Genomic DNA, 24,903 nt, shown 5'->3' on the forward strand with positions numbered 1-24,903 from the left:
CAATACTAAAGAGACAAAGATGTCTCTCCCTGATCTCTGACCTTCCCTGCTTCTGTTTGCTTGACTGAACTCAAGTCAATGGCGTGTACACAGAAAGTTTGTTCCAAGACTTTTTCTTCCTTTTGGTGAGACTGCATTCTTTAAGCTCACAAATCATTCACTTAAACAATTAATTTCAAGCTTTATTCAGCAACCCTGCCAAAGCTGATTTTTAAGCACTAAGTCTGGGCTATTGGTCAATGGACACGCTTTGTGCATTTGCTCTTTCATAAGTTATTTTAGAGAAATATCTTCCTTAATTTATATGCTTTCAATTTAACTGAAATCAATATAATAAAATAACTTTATTATATATTTGTATAGTAGATGTCCTAGGCTCATCTGTTTGTCTCCAATGGACTGCATACACTGCACAAACAAACCAAACCAGCCAGAGGTCATGACATTTTCCTGCCTCATTGTCTCACAGGGTTACAGAGGGTTTGTGACCCAAACTGCTCCATAAAGTGACCCTTCAAGAATGCATCTCTTTTTCCTCACATGATCCCTGTTACAATCTAGGTTAAGGCACTTGTTAAAACACATCAGAATAGATGTATGAATTACATTATTTAAGTGATTTCCAAGTCTATACACAAGTTATGCTTTACATTAGTGGTTCTCAATCCTGGTGACCACAGCACTGCACTTTATTGCAAAGTAGAACACAAGTCTGAACTATATAACTCCCAACTATAGTATGTAAAAATCAGAATGAAACATTGGAAATTTCTTTTGCATGGTTGAACTGCACTTAAGTAAATTAGTTTTATGTTTGTTGTTAGTACATCATGGCTTTAAAAAAAATACAGGTAAAATAAATGTAATCTTTTAAAAGCCTTTGACTGAACTGCAGTTCTTTGGGGAACCAAATATGGTTCTTTTATGGCATCATTGTAAAGAAGCTATTGTATCACGCTTATTTTTTAAGAATGTAGCTAAGTAAACAAAAGGGTCACATGACAATGAAAGCATGGTCTGGAATGTATGCTGCACTTATACATACTGTTATAAAGAGACTATCTATTTTTTCTAATGCTTTATGAACAGTATGCAGTATATCATGATTTCTGATGCAGGGCAGGGTTAAAAACACTGCTCTAAAATCAAACCATAAAGGACAATGTTATATATTATAACAAATGTGACATTGGACCACAAAACCAGTCTTAGCACGGGTATATTTGTAGCAATAGCCAACAATACATTGTACGAGTCAAAATTATTGCTTTTTCTTTTATGCCAAAATGCGGATGGAGTTGCTAAGGACTTCATTTGGGCAACTTTAATGTCGATTTTCTCAATATTTTGATTTTTTGCACCCACAGATTCCAGATTTTTAGTTGTATCACTTCCAAACATTGTCCTATCCTAACAAATCAATGGAAAGCTGTTTTTTTAACTTTCAACTTTCAGATGATGTATTTGTTATAATGTATAATTTTTTTTACTCTTATTCAATTGAATTCAATTCAATATAACGCTTTTCACAATTGTTTAATTGTTTTAAAGCAGCTTTACATTAGTAAATACAGGAGAAAACACACACACACACAAAAAAAATCAATGGACAACTATGCTAAGTTAAGCCAATGTCAGGGGTTGAAAAAAACTCCTAGGAGAAAAAAACTCTCAGCTTTTTTTAGTTAGGAGGAAAAAGTAGGAGGAAAAATACCCTTGAGAAAGAGCCATGCATAGCTGATTCTAGATACTATATGGGAATTAAAACATTTAAATATATATATTTATATATTATATTGTCCAGGGACACATATAATGTTTTTTTTTTTTACTGAATTTAGTGATTACTATGCTGCCCTCCAAAAGCTAAGTGCAGTAAATATGCAAACACTAAAAGAGAAAAATGCCCTTTTTCACCAGCCAGTCAAACATGTTATTGCAATTTTGGCACACGCATTTCTCTGAAATGGGACAAAATTGAACCAGGAGACTTTGTCACAAGCCCATTTAAACCCTTTACTCATTTTTGACCAAATGCGTAGTTACTGCGCTTTGTGTGGCAGTATGGTTACTGTGGTTATCAAACTATAGACATTTCCTAGATACACTGTAACAAATTTCTGTAGTTTTCACAGCATTATTACTGTAAAATTAACAAATCCTTATTTTAGAACATTTATATAATTAAATATGAATTGCTCATTCCAAGTTTAGGCTGGGTTCAATGGTTCTGTAACACTAAAATGATTCAAAGGTTTAATATTTTATCCTTACTCTGTATAAGGGAAAGTAGAATTAACACTTTGAGGATTTAAAAGTGACAAAAGATTACTAAAGTTAACAATAACAGAAAACAATACATTTCTGCTTTATAGAATTTAAATTAAAAAACTCTGTGACCCAAATGTAGAACAGTTAAAGTAGGTCTGATAATAATTTGATCTTGCTTTCTTATTTATTTAAATTTTCTAAATCATTAACATTTCTCCTAATCCTCTTGATGATCGTGTCTGAGTCTTCTTGCATACTGTTAATTTTATATAATCTGATATAATATATTTCTCTCCACTCAATTTAATCAAAGCAATCTCATGAATATGATCTTCTCATTAAGTTTTTTATTGTTCGGTGTAAGTCTGTTATGATAATGAAAGAAGTCCCAGAGGAGAGCAGAAGCTCCCTGAGCGTATGAGAATGATGAATGTTTGATGAGATGTCATGGTGTGTGTGTTTTTTTTAGATGGCACATAATGTAGCTCTGATAGACACTAGGGATTTTTCTGCTGAACCCCTGCAGAACAACCATGACACCCCATCTGCCAAACACAGAACATTCAGAGGCGTTGCTCAGTGATGAATACTGGTTATTACTGTAGAAGATTATTGTGCTACTCTACAATGCTACATAAAAAATATTTTTTCTCACTTGCCAGGACACCTTGTTGGCTTATGGAAGTATTTTCGCAGTGCTTAATTTTACACGTATATGGTAGACAACATCAGGCAATATTTCAATACAGGGCGAGAAGAAATTAGGGGTATTCGTCCATTGGGAATATGAATGAAAATGTGTATGTGTGTGTGAGAGAGAGAGAGAGAGAGAGAGAGAGAGAGAGAGAGAGAGAGACAGAGAGAGAGACAGAGAGAGAGAGAGAGAGAGAGAGAGAGAGAGAGAGACAGAGAGAGAGACAGAGAGAGAGAGACAGAGAGAGACCAACCGACAGAAGAGAAAAGAGGGGAGCAGAGAGGAGGAAAGACAAAGTCTGGTCCCTGGGAGAACTGTCTGGAATTGATTAATGCAAGGCAGATCCATTAGCTAATGAAGTCTGTCTGATCAACAATGCATCCTGTAAAGCAATGACCCCATCTCTACCATGCATCTTCTGACTTATTCCTCTGCAAGACTGCGATTCTCTTGCATCATTGGTATTATGTATAATGTATCATTTAATAATTCCTATTCAGCCTTGAGTACTTTTCCATGTTGACATCAGTTTAAACAAGCTAGTCTTGTCACTGTGCCCATGACAGCTATTCCCATTAAATAGAATATACATACCGAACGTCTAGAAAAGAAAATGAATCTAGCAGTTTTATCAGAGCTTGACACATTGTGAGATAAATCTTTCCATGAAGTTGTCCCTATACACTTTAAATATTATTTGCTTCCTTAAATTGTCATTTCAACTTACTATTATATCTTACTATTATCTAGTTGTTATAACTACAGATGAGTTGTTATAACTTATAAAATATAGTTGAAAAAAGTAAACTTTATTTGATAAGTTATAACAACTCATCTCTAGTCAAGATTAATAATAGTAAGTTAAAATGACTTGTAAATCTGAGTTGATTTTTTACAGTGCATATAATGTTGAACAAGTTGGTATTTCTAGCCAAAACACTGAAATTTAAACATGGTCTTTGTGTTGTTATGTATATCGCGCGTCTCTGTCTGATTATTGTTTCCGTTTTCTTGTTCTTGACGTTCGCTGATTTTGGGGTTTATATTATAAACACCCGCTTCAGTGCAGTATAGCCACAGAGCTCTAACAGTCCAAATAAGTACAGGTTAGGTGAACTAGAGATGCAAAATTGTCCTTCCCAAACCTGTTTGTAGACTAACCGGTTCTTACCATGGATGCAGGAATGGTGTTGATTAATAAATTATTAACATGTATTAGGTGGATAACAATGGAATTCTATGAGTAAGAAAGTTCAAAAATGTTAAATTAAATTAAATTATTTATATATAAAAGTAGCCACTTTTGCATACAAGCTGCTTCTCCTTTATTATCTGTATTCTGTAACATGACATATGTCAGCTTTATACATCACGGCCTTGCAAAATTAACATTTCATTTTGGTTTACCACTCTGTGTAGTCAACCACAATATCAGTTTTTTCAGGCCTGTCAAACTCAAAGCTAACCTGCAGAGGCGTCATGGCCACCAACTGACCCAAATGGATTTTCAATGCAACTTCAAAATCAACGAAGCGTCCATTAATCTGTTATTTGACTTTTAATCTGTTTAATTTGCACAATATTATCAATTCTGTGCTGCATCCTTGTCACTTTTCGGAGATTTTCGCCGTTTTGATAGTGTTTTGATCATGTTACTTTATTCTGGCGGCAGGCGCTGCAGACAGCGCAGTCGCATACGTCATTAGCTCTGAGCGCGCTCACGAGCTCTTTGCTGTTGCTGCTGCATTTTGCTATCTGAGGAATTAAAACGTGTAAACGCTCACAACATTTCCAAACCCCAGTACGGTAATGTGCAGTTAACCTCTTCTGTGTAGAAAATGTATGGTTTATGTGACAGTCTCGACGTTATATTAGTAGATTGCTAGATTCATCTTGGTACAACGCCAAAGTTCGCCAGAGTTCACGGGGGCGCGGAAATCACACATGTTCACATATGAGGTAAAATTTGATGCAATATGCGTTCCTCTAATAATTTTATCTACAATTTTTTTAAACCAATCACGTGGCTATAGCTTATGTCATTTTCGTTGTTACTTTATAATTTTAGGATAATGCAGTTGTTGTGCAAAATGCATTAATGACACAATTAAACAAGTAATTTATTAAAACTTAAATTAAAGCCGTACATCAGATCTGTGAGTTTTGGTAGATAATGTGACCTCATACCGCCCCCTGCTGCTACAAACTTAACAACAGGAACATACGTATGTGTTTATTGGTATCATTCCTACTGAAAAATCCAGCTAAGACCAGTATAAACTGGTAGCTGGTTTTAGCTAGTTTGAGGTGGCACTAGCTGGTTTATGCTGGTCCTCCCAGCCTGACAAAGCTGGTCATGCTGGTGGGCCACCTGGTCTTCCAGCCTGACCAGCTAAGTCCAGCTAGACCAGCTTGCTACACCAGCAAAACCAGCTAAAACCAAGCTGGGAGACCAGCTAAAACCAGCTTATGCTGGTCTTAGCTGGATTTTTCAGTAGGGATGATATGAATTCTGATATGAACAGTAGTTTATTGGAAGAAAAACCTGTTTTTGTGGGAGGGTTATTTTGGGACTAACTGTTTTTTGTGGTTGTGAGTGTTGTATTGTCTTTGTGATTTGTTTTTCTTATAAATTGCTATTTATTCAAATAAGTGTTGCTGCCCTCTGCTGATGGAATACACTGAATCTAATGTTATATTCCTAAGTCATGATGGGACAGTGAGTGCCCACAGTAAAAAAAATAGTTACTGATTAGTATTACTATCAATAATATACCTAAATGTAGATAATATTTTTAACCTATGTGACCCTGAATCCAGGCAAAAGTCTCATTTATAGGGAGATTTGGAGCACCAAAGTTTGATTCAATCGTTCATTTCAATATTTCACATGGCCTTTCTTAGTCAGTATTAAAGATATCAAGGTTATATTTTCACAGAATTTTTCTTACATTATGTAGGTTGAGTTTATGTAGAAAAAAGTAAATCACAAAGAAATTACTTTATGAAATGAATTAAATGAATTTAGCTCTAATTTCAAACCAGTATTGTATTCTTTAATAAGCAGAAATTCAAGCGTCTAGTCACTAGTCCCCAACCATCCACCTTCATTATATGAAGAAAAAAAAAATCTGCTAGCATTTTTTTGTGTTCAGCAGCACATAGTTTAATAAATGATAAATGAAGTTTAATTTCTGTGTGTACTATCCCTTTAAATGCATTATCACCACTGATCCCTGCCACAGTCCTGCTAATATCTTGATAAATAAAATGCAGCTTGACTGCCTGGTTCAACAAACAGTGTTTATTATTGATGCCATGCAATATCCAAGAGAGACGGGGTATGAGATATCAGGTTATGAGTGTTTTCCTCAGGCTATTTGTCAACTGATGAGCTTTGAGCAGCTTTAGGATTTAGTGTGTCTTGTGAGAAGGGAGGGACGGAGACGGAGCAGCAAGAATAGCTACTGGGAGAGCAGAGCGCAGGGGTGGGGAGAGCAGCATCGTCGAGCGAGACGCAGAAATAATAGTGCATGTGAATTAGCCAAAGTGGATGCGGCGGCGTCACTGACAGGCACAGAGTGAAAGTGAGAGAGTGAATGACAGAGAGGCACTGGAGAAATACGCATGTGTGAGGAGCAGAGGAGGCACGGCTGCTGTATTGACTTCAGGCATTTTTATGTTACACATTCAGCCTCGAGAACGGCTGCTTCTTTGACCATAAACACGTGCACAGAGTCACAGCATCTGCAGAGAGACACGCAGACACCGAGAGGCATCTGATCCAGTGGACCTGTGGTCATGGCAGAAATAGGTGAGTGTTTAAAACCTTTTTCTTTTAATCCTCTCTATGCTTTTGCATGAGACAGTCTGCTACACATTTACAGCCATGTGAGGATACTGCTACAAGTTTTAAACACAGGAAGGTAAAATAAATTCAAGGCGTAACTTTGTGCTTGCCGCTAAACCATCTTGCCTTTTCTTTAAGGTCACCGTTTTATAGATTCTTAGCAATTGTTATTATCCACCCCATGTGGGTTGAACCCTCATTGTTAAAGGTACATCCTCAGTATGTGGGTGTTGATGAGGGCATGCTGGGATCCAGACACCCTTTTGGAGTTAATGAGAACCCCTGGGTATCCTCAACCCCGCCCAGCTCTCATTTGCACTGCTGATTTATTCATATAAGATATTGGACTTATATGAGATGTCCACTGTGAATGTGATTGGATCATAGTGTGGGGAATAAAGTGGTATGGTTGTATATGATGGCCCCCCTCTATGTCTATTTTCACCCTGCTTACCAGGGATTATCAGGGTGATTACTTACAGCGATTACTCCTCCTATGCACAAGGACTGTGCGTATTGTGCAAAAACTACGTGATGTTTAATGTGGTGTTGTATAAAGGTCAATGACGTATAAGGATTTTCAACAGACTAATATTATAATACAAAAAATCAGTTTGAACTGTTTAAACATTAAAAATGTTATGCGATTGTAGTGATTTCTCATCTAGATAAATTGGCTGTTGCCTTAAAAAATTTAATGCGACCATGATTTATCTTAAAATGTATTCATTTCCTTAACATGCTTAACATTTTTTTTTACAAGTTTTCAGTAATCTGAGTGTTTAGAAACAAAGGGGTGGCAGGGCTTAAGTCTTGTCCCAGACTAAACTGCATATTTGAACTGAAAACATATTGCAATGACATAACTTAAAAATATATCAATGCCATTGTTTTGTCTCAGGATGCACACCACTAGTAATGTTTATTGTTACACTGTTAGATGTCGCTGTAGATTTAGCAGCACTGTACTGTAAAAATCCACAGTACTATACTGTATGTGTACATTACAGTACAGTACTGCAGTTAATAATGCATTCTGGGTAAATTTGTTTGAGCGGGAAAATTTTACAGTATATTTTGGTCTTGATGTAACCTTGCTGTAGCCATTGCTGTAATGTGCCAGGTGTACTTGCAATAATCAGAGAAAGTGCGCCAACGTCAAATCACACAGACAGAGGGAGAGCACAACTCTTGGCTGCAGCTGAAGGAGGACGATTGATTTCTGTCAGTTCGGTAAGTTTGAAATATTTCTGTTTCGTGAAAACTTAATTTTTAGTTTAAGAATGTTGTCAATAGTTTGTCACAATATTGTTTTAAACGTGCAATGAGAGAGAAAAACGGTCGCCAACAAAGTTTCAATCTCCCTCAGAAAGTAAGCTCACGTTACACACAGATGTCTACCGCTGCTTTAACTCGCTTTACACCTTTTTTAATGAATATAGGGTTGTTTTAACTAAATTATGACGGTTTGGTGAGTTTATATTGTGTTGAAAGTGTGGTGACAATGAAACTATTTTTAACGAAATGGACAAAGACCACCCGCCAGTGCGATCTTGCGGTCCCAGCATAATGGTCGTTTATCTCGGCGTTTCATCCGTTCAGTTAGCGTCAGAGAAAAGTATTAAGTTCGACTGTTTGGCAAGGCTGACTCGTGGTTGTAAACAGATAGGACTTGACACCCCGTACACAGCATAGTACCGGACTACTCCACAGAAGTGAAAACAAGAAACCTCATATTTAACTGGATACATGCATCGAACTCATCGCAGCTTTAACTTCGACCAAATATAATTCAGACCTGGGCTCATCTTAATGTCAGATGAACGAAAGGGATTGCCGCGCTTATTGTTGTTGTTATTATATTACGGTATATCAGAAAAAGCAGAGAATATCTTCTCTTAAGCGTTTTACACGCCCAGTAAGTTGTCCAATACATTTTTATGGCATATTGTTTCCACCACTTCAGATGCATTACACGCTGTATATATAAGTTTCCAAAACACATCAAATCAATGCACGAAAAGAGAATGGGCTCCGCATTTACGTAACTTTGTCTTCTCGTCTCTGTCATCTGATCCTTCTCATCTCTGGATGTAAAATAGTCCATTATAACATCGTGTAGGAAACTGGCATCACCAGGATTGCTCAGATTTAGGCGATCATGTTTATCTTTAAAGTGAGCAGCTAGCTACTAACTTGTTAAAAAACTTTGCGTGAAATAGTGTTACACCGCAGCCGTCCGGGTAAAACATTAAAGGGACAGTCTTTTTACCTTGTCACTATAAATCGCTATTTTCTGCAGTAAACGAGACATTTTCAGAGATTTTCTGTAGACAAGATGTTATAGAATAATAATTAAAAAAGACTTATTTAGATATTTATATATAATATAACAACTAATATATATATATATATATATATATATTTGTTTTACAACTGACTTAACACTTACAGTAATGTTTTATTTGTTAGCATAGCATGATATTAGATTTAAACACTTAATACATTTTTAAATCAATCACTTTGTCTCTGCACAATGAACATTATCAAATATTATTAATGTTGTAAAATATATTGTTCATTGTTAGTTCATATTAGCTAAGGCATTACCAAATGTTAAGGAATAAACTCTTATAGTAAAGTGTTACTAAATTTTCTTATACCATTTCCTTCACAATGTCTACTTATTTCTATGGCTAACAGATTTTGTAACATTTGTATTTTTGACAGTCTTACCATTGCTTGTAAGTCGGATTGGGTAAGATGGATCATCTTTAAAGGCACCAGGCAAGTACATGATGTACAGTTACAAGTCATGTATTTTTTTGACTGCAATATTAAATGCTTTCACGTCACATGTAAAAGTACAAAGGGAATGTGGCTAATCACTTTTTATTTGTAGTTTACCTGATTGTCATTGCACTTTTCAGGAGTTAAGGCAGATGTGGAGGCACAACGGGTGACACCAGACACACCCAAGCACATTATGTTCGGTAAGTTTGTACTTTACCACTACAGCTTCTTTAAATACCCATGTATACACTCATTCACAATTCCCACACACAACACTGTAACACGACCATACACAACATGTACAGAATTTTCTTAGTTTGCCATGTAGAAATATACAAACAGAAATATTCAGACTTTGGTTATAAGAAATTTAATAATTGTATTTATTGAGCAGAGGTGTCCCTGGACTTTATTGACAAAAGATTTTGTTTTCAGAATAAAAAGTTGTGTCCAAATCAGTAACAATTGTACTTTCTGTTCAGGACATTCAATCATGACAGGATCCAGGTGGATGCTGTCCATTGAGGAAAGAGTTTGTGCAGCGGTAAGTGAATCTTCTGTATTTTTATGTAATTAGGTGTGGAACAGTAGAATAAGAGCAAAAGGTTTCAGAATAGGGGTAAATTCAAGGCTGAGTTTATTTTTTTTTAAAATCTTTTTCTATCTTATATTTGTTGACTTAATGTTTATGATATTTCTAACAGGTTTCTGGATAGAATTAATTCCAAAGATGGGAAAAAGTGCACATCCAGACAAGGAGCAAGCAAATAGACAAGGAACTTGGTGCAGAGAAAAGCTGTGGCCATTAACCCCCATGTGAACAGCTTCATGCAGTCCCTGATTGAGTTCGAATGGACGACTTCAAAGTAAAGGCCACTGTGGTCTGTCTGCCACAGTTTAATGCATTTATTTTTAGTGTTAAATGAAATTCAAGTAGAATATTTAAAACTATGGGCCAGTGTTCTTTTTACCACAGTGAAATGTTACCTTTTAGTCGATGATGGACTTTAAACTGAAAACTTCAAACTATGGAACAGTGTTCTATTTGCCAGAGTTAAATATGTTACAGCAGGGGTCTCCAAACTTGTTTATACTTGTTGATTTTATTTTATGTTACTTGATTATATGTTTATTATTGTTTAAAATCTTGTTTTAAATATGTTTTGTTTCGATTAAATGTTTTTTAAATAAAATTTTGATACAAACATTGCTTGGATTGACTTTAAATTCATTATGTCATGTCAAGGATAGCATTTTTACCATATTAATAACTATAGATTTAAACCTAAATCTCTAGCTATTTTATATAATATTATTGTATTAACTGTAATAAGTAATAAATAGTATTTATGGGTCAATATAGACATTACAGTAAATTACTGTAAAAATAGACTACTGTAATAAAATATTGTAAAATTACAGTACAGTACTGCTTTGTAACTATACAGTACTAGTTTGTGTACTGTAAAATGGTATTACAGTACAGTACTGTAAAACCAAAATACAGTAACTTACTGGCAACCGTGCTGCCAGTACCGTACTGTAAAAATACAGGGAAATCGTTAACAGTGTAGGTATGTTTGTAAAAAACATAAAATCACATAAAATCCTAAAATAACTAAGGCCTAGTCCTGGATTAATCTAAACCCTGTCTGGGAAATTGCCAAAGTGTTTGCATTATACTTAGTGTTCATAAGTAATCATCTCACGTTTGTTTTTAATTTTAGAGATGCTACTAAATGTAGTTAACAGATTTGTCGTGCCTGTACATCACATTAAACTGATAAAAATGTTTTAGAAATACTGTTCCCTTTAAGGTGGTGTGTGTAAATTTAACCGGCATCTCGTGATGAGATTGCAAATTGCTACTGACATCTCACCCCTCAATTTCAAAACACATGGTAGTTGCCACAGGACAAACATGTTGTCGTCTGCAATAACATAGGGACGAAATGTGCTCTGTAGAACAGTTTGTCCATTTAGGGCTACTGTAGAAACATGATGGCGACTCTCATATAAGGGGACCCGGTGTATTTAGATAAAATCGGCTCATTCTAAGGTAATAAAAACAATACAGTTCATTATGTAAGGTCTTTATACACCACTGATAATATAGTTATGTATACTGTATTGCATTTGTGTCAAGAGATCCTTATAAAAGTTACACAATGCACCTTTAAGCATTCTGTATCAGTGATTCATATTTCAGCCACAGAAATTATATATTTTATTGTTAAGTTAATACAGTTAATTGCTATTAGTGGTTACATTATGCTCCAAATGACAAAGAGACATCATTAAAATATATGTTAAGAGATCAAAAGCAATGCATTCCATACAGAGGATACATTTGTTCAACATAAGTGCACTGTTTCATGTGCAATGTGTAAAGGATTTTACAAATGCTTTCCAAATTTCAATCTTTGGCATGGCCTTACTCAGTCAGTATTAAAGATATCAAGATATATTTTCACAGAATGTTCTTTACATTATGTAGGATGATTTTAATTGTATAGTAAAACCCAAAATTATGTTTTTATCTGGGTGTTTACAGACAAGGTCACAGTCATGGGGTACAGATACAGCAGATTTTTTTTCGCAAAAGATTGATATAAAACAACCCTGACATGTTTGTCCACAGGCTGAATAACTTGTAGCGAATTCCTAAATAGACCTGATTTGGTTTCTAAACTGAATAATTTAAGGAGGTAATGTTATTCATTGAAAGATTGGACTTCACAAGCTGAATACAGATTAGATCTTTACATTTCTTCACAGAAAAAGTTGATCATCGGCTTATGTTGCTGGTACCCATGAGATGCTGGTAACATCCCAGGTTTTAAATTATCTTAACCAGCAAGACTTCTCTGGTTAATTATCCAGCTTCATTTACCAGACCAAACCCAAACTGGTGAACAGCATAAACCAACTTGAGCCAACATAGAAAATCAAAGCTGGTCTTTTTTGTGAGGTTATCTTAGCTTATCATACTGAGATGGTAATGAAAAATTGCCAAGGGACTGCATTACTTCTGCTTGTTGCTTTTCTGTGTTGCTGATTCAATGTGATGGCGTTTCAGATTCTCTCAGTGAGGCTCTGAAGGGTATCAGCGTCAGTACAGAGCTGGTGGAGGAGGAGCTCAAACCTCATCTAGATGTTCTGCTAAACCTCCTATTGGAGAAGAGTGAGTGCCTGTCTACACCTATCTACTCGTATATTGCTCATCTGATTCAATATCTAGATTTGGGTGATGATAAATGTTCTAGTTCATATCGAAATCTTCAATAATATTATGTTTTGCAGACTTGGCAAATCTGAGCTCAGTTTATGACATTTTTAAGATCTCTTTTGAAACTCTAATGGAGACGCTTGTGAGATTTCTGCATCTCTGAGATGCAAAAGCTCTTTCCATAAGCTCTCCTTTTGACATCTAGGAGAAGTAACTGGGATATTAAAGAGATCTCATGATTTTTCTTATGGGTAGACTCACAAAAAAACATTTTAAAAGACTTTGATTGCATGTCAGAGGTCCTGCTGAGTCGAGGCATCAGTTAGCACTGCACTCATTGTACCGCTCAATTGTGAGCTCTGCTTTCTTCAAGTAATGTGTGTGTGTTTGGGCATATGTGTAAACACAATCCAATGTAAGTGGCAGCCAAGGGTCAGCTTATCTACCTGCTATCAGACTGGGGCACGAGTAGGAGACAAGTAATCTGTTTTTGCACGTGAGTAAGGGCGGTAGTGAAAGGAGAAAAAGGGTGGAAAGGGTTAATCTGAATAATCCATCTCTCCCCATTTCGCTCCCCATCTTCTGCTGATTCTTGCCTCCACCACAAATGAGTTCAGACCAGCTGGCCTTTCCTGGCACACTCCTTGTGCTTTCAGATTGCAGATGCATCTAAAAATGGAAAGCAGCCCCCACAAAACAACACAAAGTCGATGTTACCATGGTAGCTAGGCTTCGTCTAACAGCTTGACCTGCCACGTTGGCAATTGTGCATGTATTTCTTGTGAAGAATAATGACAGATCTTTTTCTGCGAGCATCTATGAAGGATCTGTGTCACTGTCTTCAGAGAAGACACTCAGCCACCACTTTGAAACTGAGCTTATTATTATTATGAGTGCTTGCTTTCAGAGCACTTCTCTAGCTAAAAACACCGTAGAAAACATGAGGGAAGAGATAAAAGACAACCTGAAGCAATAAGATCAGTGATTGGGTTTGAAAATAAAGTGAGGTTTGAAATGAATTTAATTTACAGTAGGTGAAAATGCAGGTGCATTAACATCACATGTTCATATAAACAAAATGATCAATAGTTCTGTTTCTATCTCTAGAGAAAGGAACGGCAGAGAAAATCGCTTCTTGTGGTGTTCTGCCCATATTGGCTCAAGTCCTGAGGAAGAAGAGTCCCCTAACCTCTCAGGTTACATTGCTGGTCGCAGAGATGGCCAGGGAAGGTAAAAAGATTAAATATTTAGCTTTTTTATGTTTGCCTGACCATGCAGGAACTGAAAATACACAGTGACAGTAAACCTTAAAATACATCTGTAGAAAAAAAACTTTATAAATTAACTAAAAATGTTTCTCAAGGTGTAGAGTTGCATAACAATGGTTAAAAGGGGGATTAACGGATCATGCATTCTGACTTATTAACACAGTTTAAGAGTTGGATTCCTCATGCTAAACACTTGGCCCAAGTGTCAAAAAAGCTGTGTTTTTGTGCTGAATGCACTTCGCCAGGGTTTATACGTTTCCAACAAGACTAGACCAGTATCGTATTTGACCCATATCTATTAAAGCAACACTATGTAACATTGGCTCATGGTTCCCCCATGTGTTTGATAAGCGCAATTGTCTGTTAAAGTGTCGCAAATACTACCGTTGTATATAAGCCTCCCCGTGGGCAGCACATGTTACACTATATTCTTCCGCAGAGAGGGGATGGGCAGGGCTGTGTGTTTTTACCTGAACACGAAATGAAATGTCTGTTCAGACATCCTATGTTTGTGTTTGTTAGCTTCTGTGAGGGAGCGCTGTATTCAAGCGGGTCTGGTAACTGCATTGGTGCCTTTACTGAACAACTCAGACCAGGAGCAGCTACTGCACACTGGTCGAGCAATCGGACGCATCTGCTTTGAAAACGGTGAGTGAGCTTTGGACAAAAAATCCATACTTGTAACTGTTATCCCTTGTGTTCTCACATAATATGGCTGCTGATCCCGATCTCCTTTCTGGAAGTCCACTTTCTCTCACCCTTCCCATGTCTCTCTCTCAGCTGTTCAGCAGACAAAGCTGGTGGAGAATGGAGTCATCCCCAGGCTGGTGACCATAATGCAGCAGTATCCTGAGAATGACCCGCTGGTAAACGTCTGCCTGCTGGCCCTCTGCAACCTCGCTGATGTGGGTAAGACAAACGTAAAGTCGGCTTCAAAAATTAAAAACGGCAATGCCAGCCCACTTCATTCATAAAAGCACAGATATTTCTCCTCATAATGTTAACTATGCATTGTAAAATGAATGGCAAGAGCCCAAAAACGATGATATGATGCATGTTCAGTCATATCTCTTTATGTTTGCTCAGATGCTGCACGAGAAGCTTTGGCAGATGTGAGCATAGCAGAGGTTTTGACCTATCAACTAAAACGAGCTCCAGATGCAGAACGTCGACATCTTATATTGGAGGTTCTTGGGTCATTGGGAGAAAGTGGTGAGCCATGAATACAAACCAAAGCTGGGTGTGCACTTGGCCACAATATAAAATAATTTGTATGGAAAAAGCTTTCACTTAAAATGTGATCTGCCTTGGGGCCTTAGTTGCCATTCCTGGTGCTGACGTCTAACAATGAACTAAAAATGAACTTGCGTGTGTGCTTGCAAATCTCTTTGCGGCCACATCTGTGTATCTTTTAGATGCTCTGAAGCTGCAGTTTGTGGAGTCAGGCGTACCTGAGGCGCTCTCTGAAATGATTCGAACCCTTCAGGGTGGCTCTGACAAACACGACCTCTGCAGCATCAAAGTGGCTTCAAACCTTATGGTGTCTCTTCTACTGGGAGGTACGTCTCTCCCACTTTAGCACTATACATCTGTATCACTGCAACATTTGTTACATACAAGACATTTGTCAATTTGTTTGTTTAAGCTATGGTTATTATGGACTATAACAGACTGTGGTTGGTTACAGACGAATCAATGCAAAAGTGTTTTAGTGAGGGGATGGGGAGAGTCTATCAAGACGTTCTCTCTTGGCTGCAGTCGACAAACACTGAGCTGCAGTTGTCAGGAGCTCTGGCCATTGCCAACTTTGCCAGAAATGGTGAGGAGATGAATATGGAGTTTGTGTGGAATCTTCATACCGTTGCCTATGATGAAAACTACTGTGTAAGGTATTCTCATATTTTTTCTATTAGATAGCAACTGTGTAAAGATGTTGGAGTTGGGGGTCGTTCCTCATATTTTGGACCTGTTGGAGCAGCATGTAACAGAAGGAGATGTTTCTGTACAGCACGCCGGCCTCAGTGCACTTAGAAACCTCGCCATTCCAGGTTATCATTTTCTGTACCTTATAATATAATTCAATATAATTATTTGTGAATACATAGACACTTTTCCTTAAAATACCACAATGGCTGATCACTAGCATATATGTGACCCTGGAACACAAAACCAGTCATAAGCAGTCTTGGAGAAAGTTACTTTTAAAAGTAATGCATTATAATATTAAAGGTATAGCGGAAGATTTTCCCGAATTATTTAAAAGAACCGCCCCTCGATATTTTTTAAAAAATGCACACGCAACACTCTCCCTCCTCCCAAGAGGGAACGCCTGTTAAACGCGTGCACGAGACAGAGAGAGAGAGCATGCAGGAGCTCAGTTCTTCTCTTCGCTCTGTTTACAAGTTGCTGTCGGCATGTTTACCGTGTCTGTGCGGTTCGTGACTTGTGCCAGGGCTAGCATCGCTAATCATAGCTTACATAAACTTTTACTAGCAGTGATTTTAAATGGATTTCTCCAAATAGCATGACAAAATGTACCTTTCCAGTAGAAACTTTGCGTGGGAAGCCCAACCTGTCCTTTTAGCTCACGCCAGTGTGTGAAATAGTCTCCCATAAACACTCTGGTCTTGTTTCTTTCTTTATAGTCCTTTCTCTTCTTGTCATACAATTCGTAGACACTTTTTTGTCTTGCGACCCTCAGACATTTTGAAAAAAACACAGTGAGAACGCGACCTTCAATGAATGGTTGAAACCGTAGCACAACACACATACACGTGAAAGTGCGCATGTGCAGAAAGCGAACCTAGAGGCGAGCACGTACGACGGTTATACGTCAACATATAATCAGAATGATTGACATCTGGGATGACCAATAACAGTGGTGATCCACCCGGAAAACGAAAATCTTCCGCTATACCTTTAAGTTACTCCCCAAAAAAGTAACTAATTGCGTAACTTAGTTACTTTTCATGGAAAGTAATGCTTACGTTACTTTTTAGTTACTTTTGCATTACTTTTTCTTGGCTGAGGCTTGATCTCTTTCAGGCCTTGCAGGTGTTTTTATTACTGAAAAGTTCTGCATTCAGAAATTGCATATTTCATCATAAAAATGTCAATCTCTTGCCTGCCATCTCAGTTTCTGACTCAAACTGTTCCCATAGGTGTGTACGCATAGAGTGTATAATGTGACTACATTTAGTTTATTTCAGGACATATTTGTTTTTTATCTAAAAAACTTTTTTGAAAAAGTAACTCAAATATTAATGTGTACATTTAAAAAGTAATGCGTTACCCCCAACACTGGTCATAAGTAGCACAGGTATATTTGTAGCAATAGCCAACAATACATTGTATGGGTCAAAATGATTGATTTTTTATTAAATAAAAATCATTTTCCATGAAGATATTTTCTAAATTTCCTACCGTAAATATATAAAAAATGTATTTATCATGAGTATGTGTTGCTAATGACTTGAAAAAAGGCAAATTTCTGAACATTTCGATTTTTTTGCACCCTCAAGATTCTAGATTTCAAAGAGTTGGATCTCGGCCATATATTGTCCTACCAGGGTCACATAATGTGTTTTGGAGACTTGTCCCCAGTATGGGATGCTGGTGTTACATTAAGGGGGCATGCACACCAAAGCTTTTAAACGCGACTGAAAACACCTGGAGGGAGCCGAATGCCAGCTGTTTTTTCAAAATCAGCGCCTGCTTTCTTCAGCCGAGCGCCAGCTGTCTTCAGCTGAGCACTTTGGTTGTTGTGATACTTCTGCTTTGTGTATCAGTCATTGTACGATGCACCGGTTGGTTGTTGTGATGTTTATCCCACCCCTCCTCCACTGTGATTGGATGGCCATGTGAGAACTGACATTGACGAGCTTTGAATATTTTTTAACTTTTGGCGCTCAGCTCTGAAAAACCGCAGAGCACTTTGCAGCGCTTCGATTGGAAACAATTGAAAACATACGTTGGCCACGGGCGTAAAAGCTTTCATTCAAAGTGACTTACAGTGCATACAAGGTGCACATTTGATCAGTATGTATATTCCTTTACATCTGAGGTTCTCAACCTTGGGCCACAAGGTCCAATTTTCTGTAGGAGAGTTTAGCTCAAACCCTGATCAGACTGATCGCTGTATGGAATGACAGAACCGCGAGAGCAACTCGAGTGTAGAGTTTCATATTCCAAATCACTCTTGCTGTAATTTAATGTCATACAGGGATCAGTCTGCGCATTGATTCATGAAATTAAAAACACCCCAGGACCCTGATCAGCTCCTTCATGTGTGTTTTATCAGGGTAAGAGCTATACTCTTCATGAAAGTGGGCCTTGAGAGTTGAGTAGCCTACTTCGGCTTTAGTATCCCTTGGATACAGAACCAAGACATTTGCGCAGCTAATTCAATGCTTAACCTGTCAACACTGCCAGCATTAATGTTGATGTTGGTCCTATAATGATCTATTCATCACTGTTATCTTTCCAATGTTCAAAACAAGCTGTCACTGGGGCAGTACCCTTCGGAAAAATCCAGCTACGGCCAGCATAAGCTGGTAGCTAGTTTAAGCTGGTCCAAGCTGGTCCTCCCAGTCTGGCAAAGCTGGTCAAGCAGATGGGTCATGGACCAAAACACAGCTAGACCAGCTTGCTACACCAGCAAAACCAGCAAAAACCAAGCTGGGAGACCAGGTAAAATCAGCTTATGCTAGTCATAGCTGTTTTTTTCAGTAGGGTAGCCACCTAAAGAGCTCATATTAATACCTCAGAGATACATGTTGGCACCAAATGTATACCTAAATAGTACATATTAGGACATTTTTAAAATAAAATGCCCAAGATACAGCTTTGTACCATATTTGACCATTGTTTTGTGATTTTGATTAGAGTCATTTTGGTTGTCTGTTTTTCTCATTTAGCCTCCAATAAGGTGCATATGTTGGAGGACGGGGTCACGGAGAGGATCAGGACACTTCTGCGCTCTGACATGCCCCCTGTCCAGTTCAAACTGCTGGGCACTTTGCGAATGATGGTGGACGGCCAAGGTGATGAGTCAAGAAAACAGCAGTTGTGTGTACTGTTATGTCACAGATGCAAAAGGCTACTTTGCAATTTAGCTAAAAATGGTTAGATAGGTGAGCCAGTAAAAATTTTAAAATATTAAAATATTGCATAACTCTTGTCATGCAGAGGTAAAGGCCAACATGCTTATTTAGATTTTTACCCATTATAATTGTTATGAATGCACTTACACGGGACATAAATCTTTTTTTAAACTAAAAGGTATGCATGCTATCTGCTGTCCTGCAGTAAGTGTGCTTGTGTCGATTGTACAGAATCATTTAGGTCATGGTCCTAATATTTTAGTGGAATTGAAATGAACATTTATTTGGCTGAAGAGTAGGAAAAACATCCAAGCTGTAATTTTTTATACAAAGCTTCACAAAACTATACAATAACCTGCCAAATGACTATGATGGCTGTTAAATATCTCCTCTACAACTTTAAAGAGTATGTCGAGGCTGTAATTTTCAACCCTTCGCTGAAGTGTGTTATTTCAGTTTGAGCCCTTAGACACCTCAGTATACAAACAAAAGACCTGTAACTGCTTTGTCACAGCAAATTACTGCCTTTACCAAAGTGATTATTTTACTTCAAAAGGTTATCTGAGTAACTAAATACAGAGGCATAAAAAGCAGTGCTGCCATAGTGTTTCTTTTGACTTTCTCCCGTTATTTCTACTATATTTTTCTTTGTTTTTTCTCCTAGAGGAAGCAGCTTCAGTGTTAGGGAAGGATGAGGTTCTGTTAGCACGGGTCATGGAGTGGTGTGATGCTAAAGATCACGCCGGTGTCAGGGGCGAGGCCAACCGTCTTTTAGCAGCTCTCATACGACACAGCCGAAACCCGGTAAGTTTTAAAGAGACGCACAGACGGATGTAGGTCAACTCTGTAATGCATTATGCAGCATAACTTTAGTCATCACCCCTTTAGTGATCCGCTAAAATATTCCCCTCTGCTGTCCTTAAAGGAAGTCATCCATACTGTTATTAAAGCAGATGGAGTTCAACATCTCATCTCCATGGCAACCAGTGAGCACGTCATCATGCAGAATGAAGCTTTGGTAGCTTTGGCCATTGCCTCGGCTATAGACATTGGTAAGACTAAGGGCTCTATCTTACAACCCGGCGCAATGCGCGACACAAGTGTCTTTTGCTAGTTTCCACCCTGCGCAATTATCATTTTCACGTTTAGTGCCACGTTGTTTAACTCTTTCGCCGCCATTGACGACATATCTCGTCAATCAAGAGAAAACGCTTCACTGCCAATGACGAGAATTTCCGTCTTTCCGCAATACCGCATTGTTGGCGCGTTGCTATTTTGAGGCAACTAAATTAGACTACGCCATTGACCAACAAAAACTGGGTCTAAAGTCAATGGCGCAATATGTTTTTTGTTATTTAAAGAGCGCATTAGTAATATGCGCCTATAAACGGGACGACAACGCGGGTTTGCTTATCACAAACATAAATGCGCCGCAGCACAAAAACGCTTTTAAATATGAAAGATTAATGGATTGAATGTAAAAGATTATTATTGAGTCTCTTGGACATAAATGAGGACTAATTATGAGACGTTAGAAGGCACAAAGAGCTGCTTCACCTGCAGCCTGGTAAGTAAATAAATGCTTTGCTTTAAACAAATGCATATGTTCTTAAATGATTTTTTTTAATGCTACCTCACGGATTTATTGTATATGATGACTCTGTACCTGTGGATATTTGAGATGAGAAACATTTTTAAGTAATGCTTAAAAAAAACTGACGCTGTCCAAGTGCTGAAACGTGCAGAGAGCATTTTGTAAATTCTTTATCTTCTGTTTGTTACAAATAAAGTATTTTTAGAGTACAAACTTATTCTTAATAATTTTTTGATGATATTGGATAACCATACATTTAAAACAATTACAAGCCTGCTTTTTTACTTCCATGACTAAAAGAAAACGTGTTTTAAAGGTTTTATTAAAAAAATAACAATTTCAATACAAGTGAAAAACAACACAATTATTTAACATTATTCTTAAACTGAGGATCTTCTTCCTCCGCTTAGTTTTTCAGTTTACAAAGTCCGTTATCTAAATAGGGATTAGACATAGCACCAGCGCAACTGGCATTTAAAGGGGATGAGAGGGAATAAACTCTCATTGGTTTATTGCACGTTACGCCCAAAACACACCCATTACTCATTAGGAAAAAATGCACAACCCTTTTCGACCCTGTGCTCGGCGCACAAACCATTTTTCCCGTCGTTAAATTAGCGTTAAATTAAAGTGGCATCGGACACGCCCATTTAGACAGTGCGTTGTGCGCTTTAGACGATGCGCTTCGATCGTTAAAATAGGGCCCTATATGATACATTTTTCTTTACAATACTTTCTGACCTCTATGTGGTTATATCTGATATTAAGCTGATATTAATGATATCTCCTGCTTACTTCTCACTATGTATATGTGTGTTTCTTCAGAGGCTGTTCAGGAACCATTTCGGGATGCAGATCTACTGCCCACATTGCAAAAAATGCTAGATGATCCTGTTGTTGCAGTGGAGGTCAAATTCAGTGCTTTAGGCCTCATCTGCAGCCTTGCAAACTCTGGTAAGTATCTGAAAATGAAAACTCAGTCAATTTAGAGTCATATATTACATTAAAGCCAGCCAGCTGTAATAACCAGTCAGCAGGTCTTTTGAAATGTCTTTAAATGATGTGTTCAAGAGTTAATATATGGAGGTAATAAAATATGCCTTTTTCTTTCTCTCCTACAGGCATTCTACGGGACCAAATGACTTGTCTAAACCTAAGGGACACACTGTCCAAACTGTCTGCTCACACTAGCACAAAGCTCGCCAAGCAGGCTGACACAGTAATGGCCGTTCTTTCAGAGACTGGCTAGACTTTGAAAGTGATTACACATCTGGGGCCGTATTCACAAAGCATTTTATCTTATCACTAAGAGTACTCCTAAATCGCACTAAAAGATTTTAGCTAGGAGTTTTCTCTTAAAAGTTATTCATAACGCCTTTCAGACCTACTTTTAGTAAGGAAAAATGATAACTCCTAAACTAAGAGTGAGTCTTCGTTGCTACGGATGATGTCAATTCTCATGCACGAGCTGCCTTGCAATGACCAAAGTGATTGGTTGTTAGATGACAGGGCTGTCATGCGTAACATAACACAGACGCACCAAATCATGGAATTACAATATCGAAATATGTCTGTGTCCTATACAAAATAATAATAGTAATGCCATCAAAATGCATATATTAAAGAAAAGTTGTGAATTAAATTAAATTAAATCAAGCCTAATACAAATGAAAACCGCCAATTGCCTAATAATAAAACGACTTTGCATTACTTGCTTGATTAATGTAGGCCTACATCCTATTAGCCTAAATAGACTAATTAAAGCAAGGAAATGTTGCCCATATTAAAGAAGCCTGCCTAATGTAATAAATAAATGATGGTGGAACTCGCCAAAAGAAAGCCCAAATGGATGCAGGATCAGTTACTGCTGCTGGCCCAGTTGGTGCTGAAAAAAAGAAACGTAATAAAAGGGAAATTCGGCACTGAGATATCAAGCAAAACTAAGCGTGAGACATGCGAGAAAGTGATGCGCGGGTCAATGTACAAAACAACTGGCACCCGACCAACGTTTTCAACTAACCCGCCCGCAACTCGGACCGCAAAAAATAAAAAATAAATAGTGTACCCGACCCGCTCCCTGGCCAGCATTTTTTTTAAGTAGTAATTGCTTAATAGTTAATTGCCATCTTTATTTCAAACGACCCGACCGAACGCGACCCGAATATCATAAAAAATATTTTTGGATGACTCGTGACCGCGGGTGACCACATGCATCCGCTCATTTCCGATCAACCCGCGCATCACTGGGGAGAGGATTTGTTGCAGATCAATGCAACATTCCCGCTTATGTCGCGGACCCCGGACGAATGCGAGAGGCGGTGGTATATGCATTACAATCGCAGTAGAGGGTTGAGATTGCAGCCTTTAAACAGACTAGCATGGCAACAGGTATGCCTATAATATTAAATATTTAATATCATTATTGTTTCATGTAATTCTAAAAAACTTCCTGCTTGTCATGAATGTAATGAATTATGAAACAAATGTCATAAACAATATGCTTACATTAAAGTGTGCTTTTAAGTATGTGCAATGCTATTGAGTTGGTGAAACTGTCCATGTTAAGGAGGATCAGCACCTAAGACATTTTAAGATCCTTTGTGAATAGGTCTTAGTGAGTTAGGAGTCCTCTCGACTTCTTTTAAGCTGTCCCAGACTTAGGTGCTACTTTTAGGGCTAAAATGCTTCGTGAATTACTCTTAGTGAAAAAAATTAGGAGTCCTAAATTTAGGAGTGACACGCCTATTATTTTTAGGAGTTGCTTCTAAATTCGCCAGTTAGGAGCTACTTTTAGCCTTAAAATTCTTTGTGAATACGGCCCCTGATCAACAGCCCTACCATTGCAGACTTCTTCCACACTCATCATTTGTGCCGTTTCATCTGAACTTACACAGCAAATCCATCTAGCTACGCATGTAGTCAAACCAAAGCAATACGCATTTACCAGCCCATTTTAGAAAAGAGATAACGTCAGCTTGTCCATACAGTATCTCATTTGTTGTCAGCTGTCCTAACAACAGGAACACTTGGAAGACAGATAGCAATGCTAACACTGCAGTCTACTGTATCATTCATAAAACAGCTGTAATGTAACCTACGAACCACTAAAACAAGTCCAGGACTGTTTATTCCACGAGTTTTACAATAACTAAATTGACTATCTATTGTCCATGAACTTCCAGTGTTGAGAACACTAGATCTAGCAAAGCTGCTGTATGAAGCTGATTTGTATTAATGTACTACACTACTTTCGATATGTATTAATATTATATTTGTCCTGTAATTTCTGGGGTCAAACACATGCTAAATCAATATTTCAATAGTTATGTAATGTCAAATAACGTTTAGTAAAGAGAAAATATGTCTTGGGATTTAATGTCTATTTTCATATCATACAGTAGCTGGCCTTACTACTTTAGTTTTCTGGTGTATGGCTTTTTGATGCAGATTTTTTGATCATGTTGATCATTTTATTCTAGTTAGGCTACTTCTGAATCTCCACATCGTGAAAGCAATAGCCAGAAACATATCAAGAATCGTTCTTGAGCTTCCGAAGTCAAAATTAAAAAAGCAATCTAACACGTGTCAATTCTGTTGTTGTATTTGCTATCTATCTATGAATATGACGTAAAAATCTCACCGTTCGCTTTATGTGCAGTCAAGGTCAGACCTCGGAGAATGGAAAAAACACACCAATTTTGTGACTATACTGTGCAGGGAAAGTAATGCTTTGCTGAAAATAATGTATACAGTAGCAATATAACAAGCTGAATGTTGTTCATGCTTTGATGGGGTTCAGACGTGGCCAATTAGAAAGCAGATAAATGCAGCGCTGAAGATCAACATCCTGATTTAGAAAGACTCTTCAGAGCTAGAAGGATAGCACAATCTCCACTAGTCCTTGATAACTGCTACGCAAATGGATACCATTTTTAAATGAATAGACTATTTTTGTGTGTATATTGTATGGTTTACCAGAACAGCTTGTTTCTGGGAATAAAGTGAAAATATAACAGATAATGTCCTGTATATTCTTCATTCTTGTCTGTGTGGGCTGGTTGCTGATGTTCTTCATCATTATATAATTTAATAATAGGAAAAT

The 24,903-nt window shown here is 37.6% G+C and overlaps 1 protein-coding gene and 1 long non-coding RNA gene across 3 annotated transcripts; both read left to right on the plus strand.

Annotated features, from left to right (window-relative positions):
• The first annotated feature begins 6,257 nt into the window (after positions 1-6,257).
• Positions 6,258-24,809, plus strand: LOC135787143 (rap1 GTPase-GDP dissociation stimulator 1). Of its 2 annotated transcripts, XM_065296940.1 has the most exons (15): positions 6,258-6,779; positions 12,688-12,792; positions 13,945-14,067; positions 14,628-14,753; positions 14,886-15,014; positions 15,192-15,317; positions 15,521-15,664; positions 15,793-15,924; positions 16,019-16,153; positions 19,022-19,147; positions 19,872-20,011; positions 20,133-20,259; positions 21,627-21,755; positions 21,923-22,071; positions 23,623-24,809. In XM_065296940.1, exons 1-14 carry the CDS (start codon positions 6,767-6,769, stop codon positions 22,048-22,050), a joined length of 1,683 nt encoding a protein of 560 aa, XP_065153012.1. In that variant the 5' UTR covers positions 6,258-6,766; the 3' UTR covers positions 22,051-22,071; positions 23,623-24,809. The 2 variants fall into 2 exon arrangements, with proteins under 2 accessions (XP_065153012.1, XP_065153011.1); XM_065296939.1 differs by having other exon boundaries at positions 21,923-24,809.
• LOC135787607 (uncharacterized) lies at positions 9,695-10,813 on the plus strand. Its single transcript, XR_010547122.2, has 3 exons — positions 9,695-9,808; positions 10,091-10,152; positions 10,313-10,813. It is a non-coding gene; the product is annotated as an uncharacterized lncRNA (long non-coding RNA).
• Positions 24,810-24,903: the final 94 nt, after the last annotated feature.

This window comes from Paramisgurnus dabryanus, chromosome 20, assembly GCF_030506205.2.
Source record: "Paramisgurnus dabryanus chromosome 20, PD_genome_1.1, whole genome shotgun sequence".
Classification (NCBI taxonomy): domain Eukaryota; kingdom Metazoa; phylum Chordata; class Actinopteri; order Cypriniformes; family Cobitidae; genus Paramisgurnus; species Paramisgurnus dabryanus.

Bases quoted from the DNA above. Each gene is read 5' to 3' on its own strand.
- LOC135787143 (XM_065296939.1), top strand. The intron at 15,015-15,191 runs GTAAGACAAACG...ATGTTTGCTCAG, and splicing joins CTGCAACCTCGCTGATGTGG to ATGCTGCACGAGAAGCTTTG. The intron at 20,012-20,132 runs GTAAGTTTTAAA...CTGTCCTTAAAG, and splicing joins TACGACACAGCCGAAACCCG to GAAGTCATCCATACTGTTAT.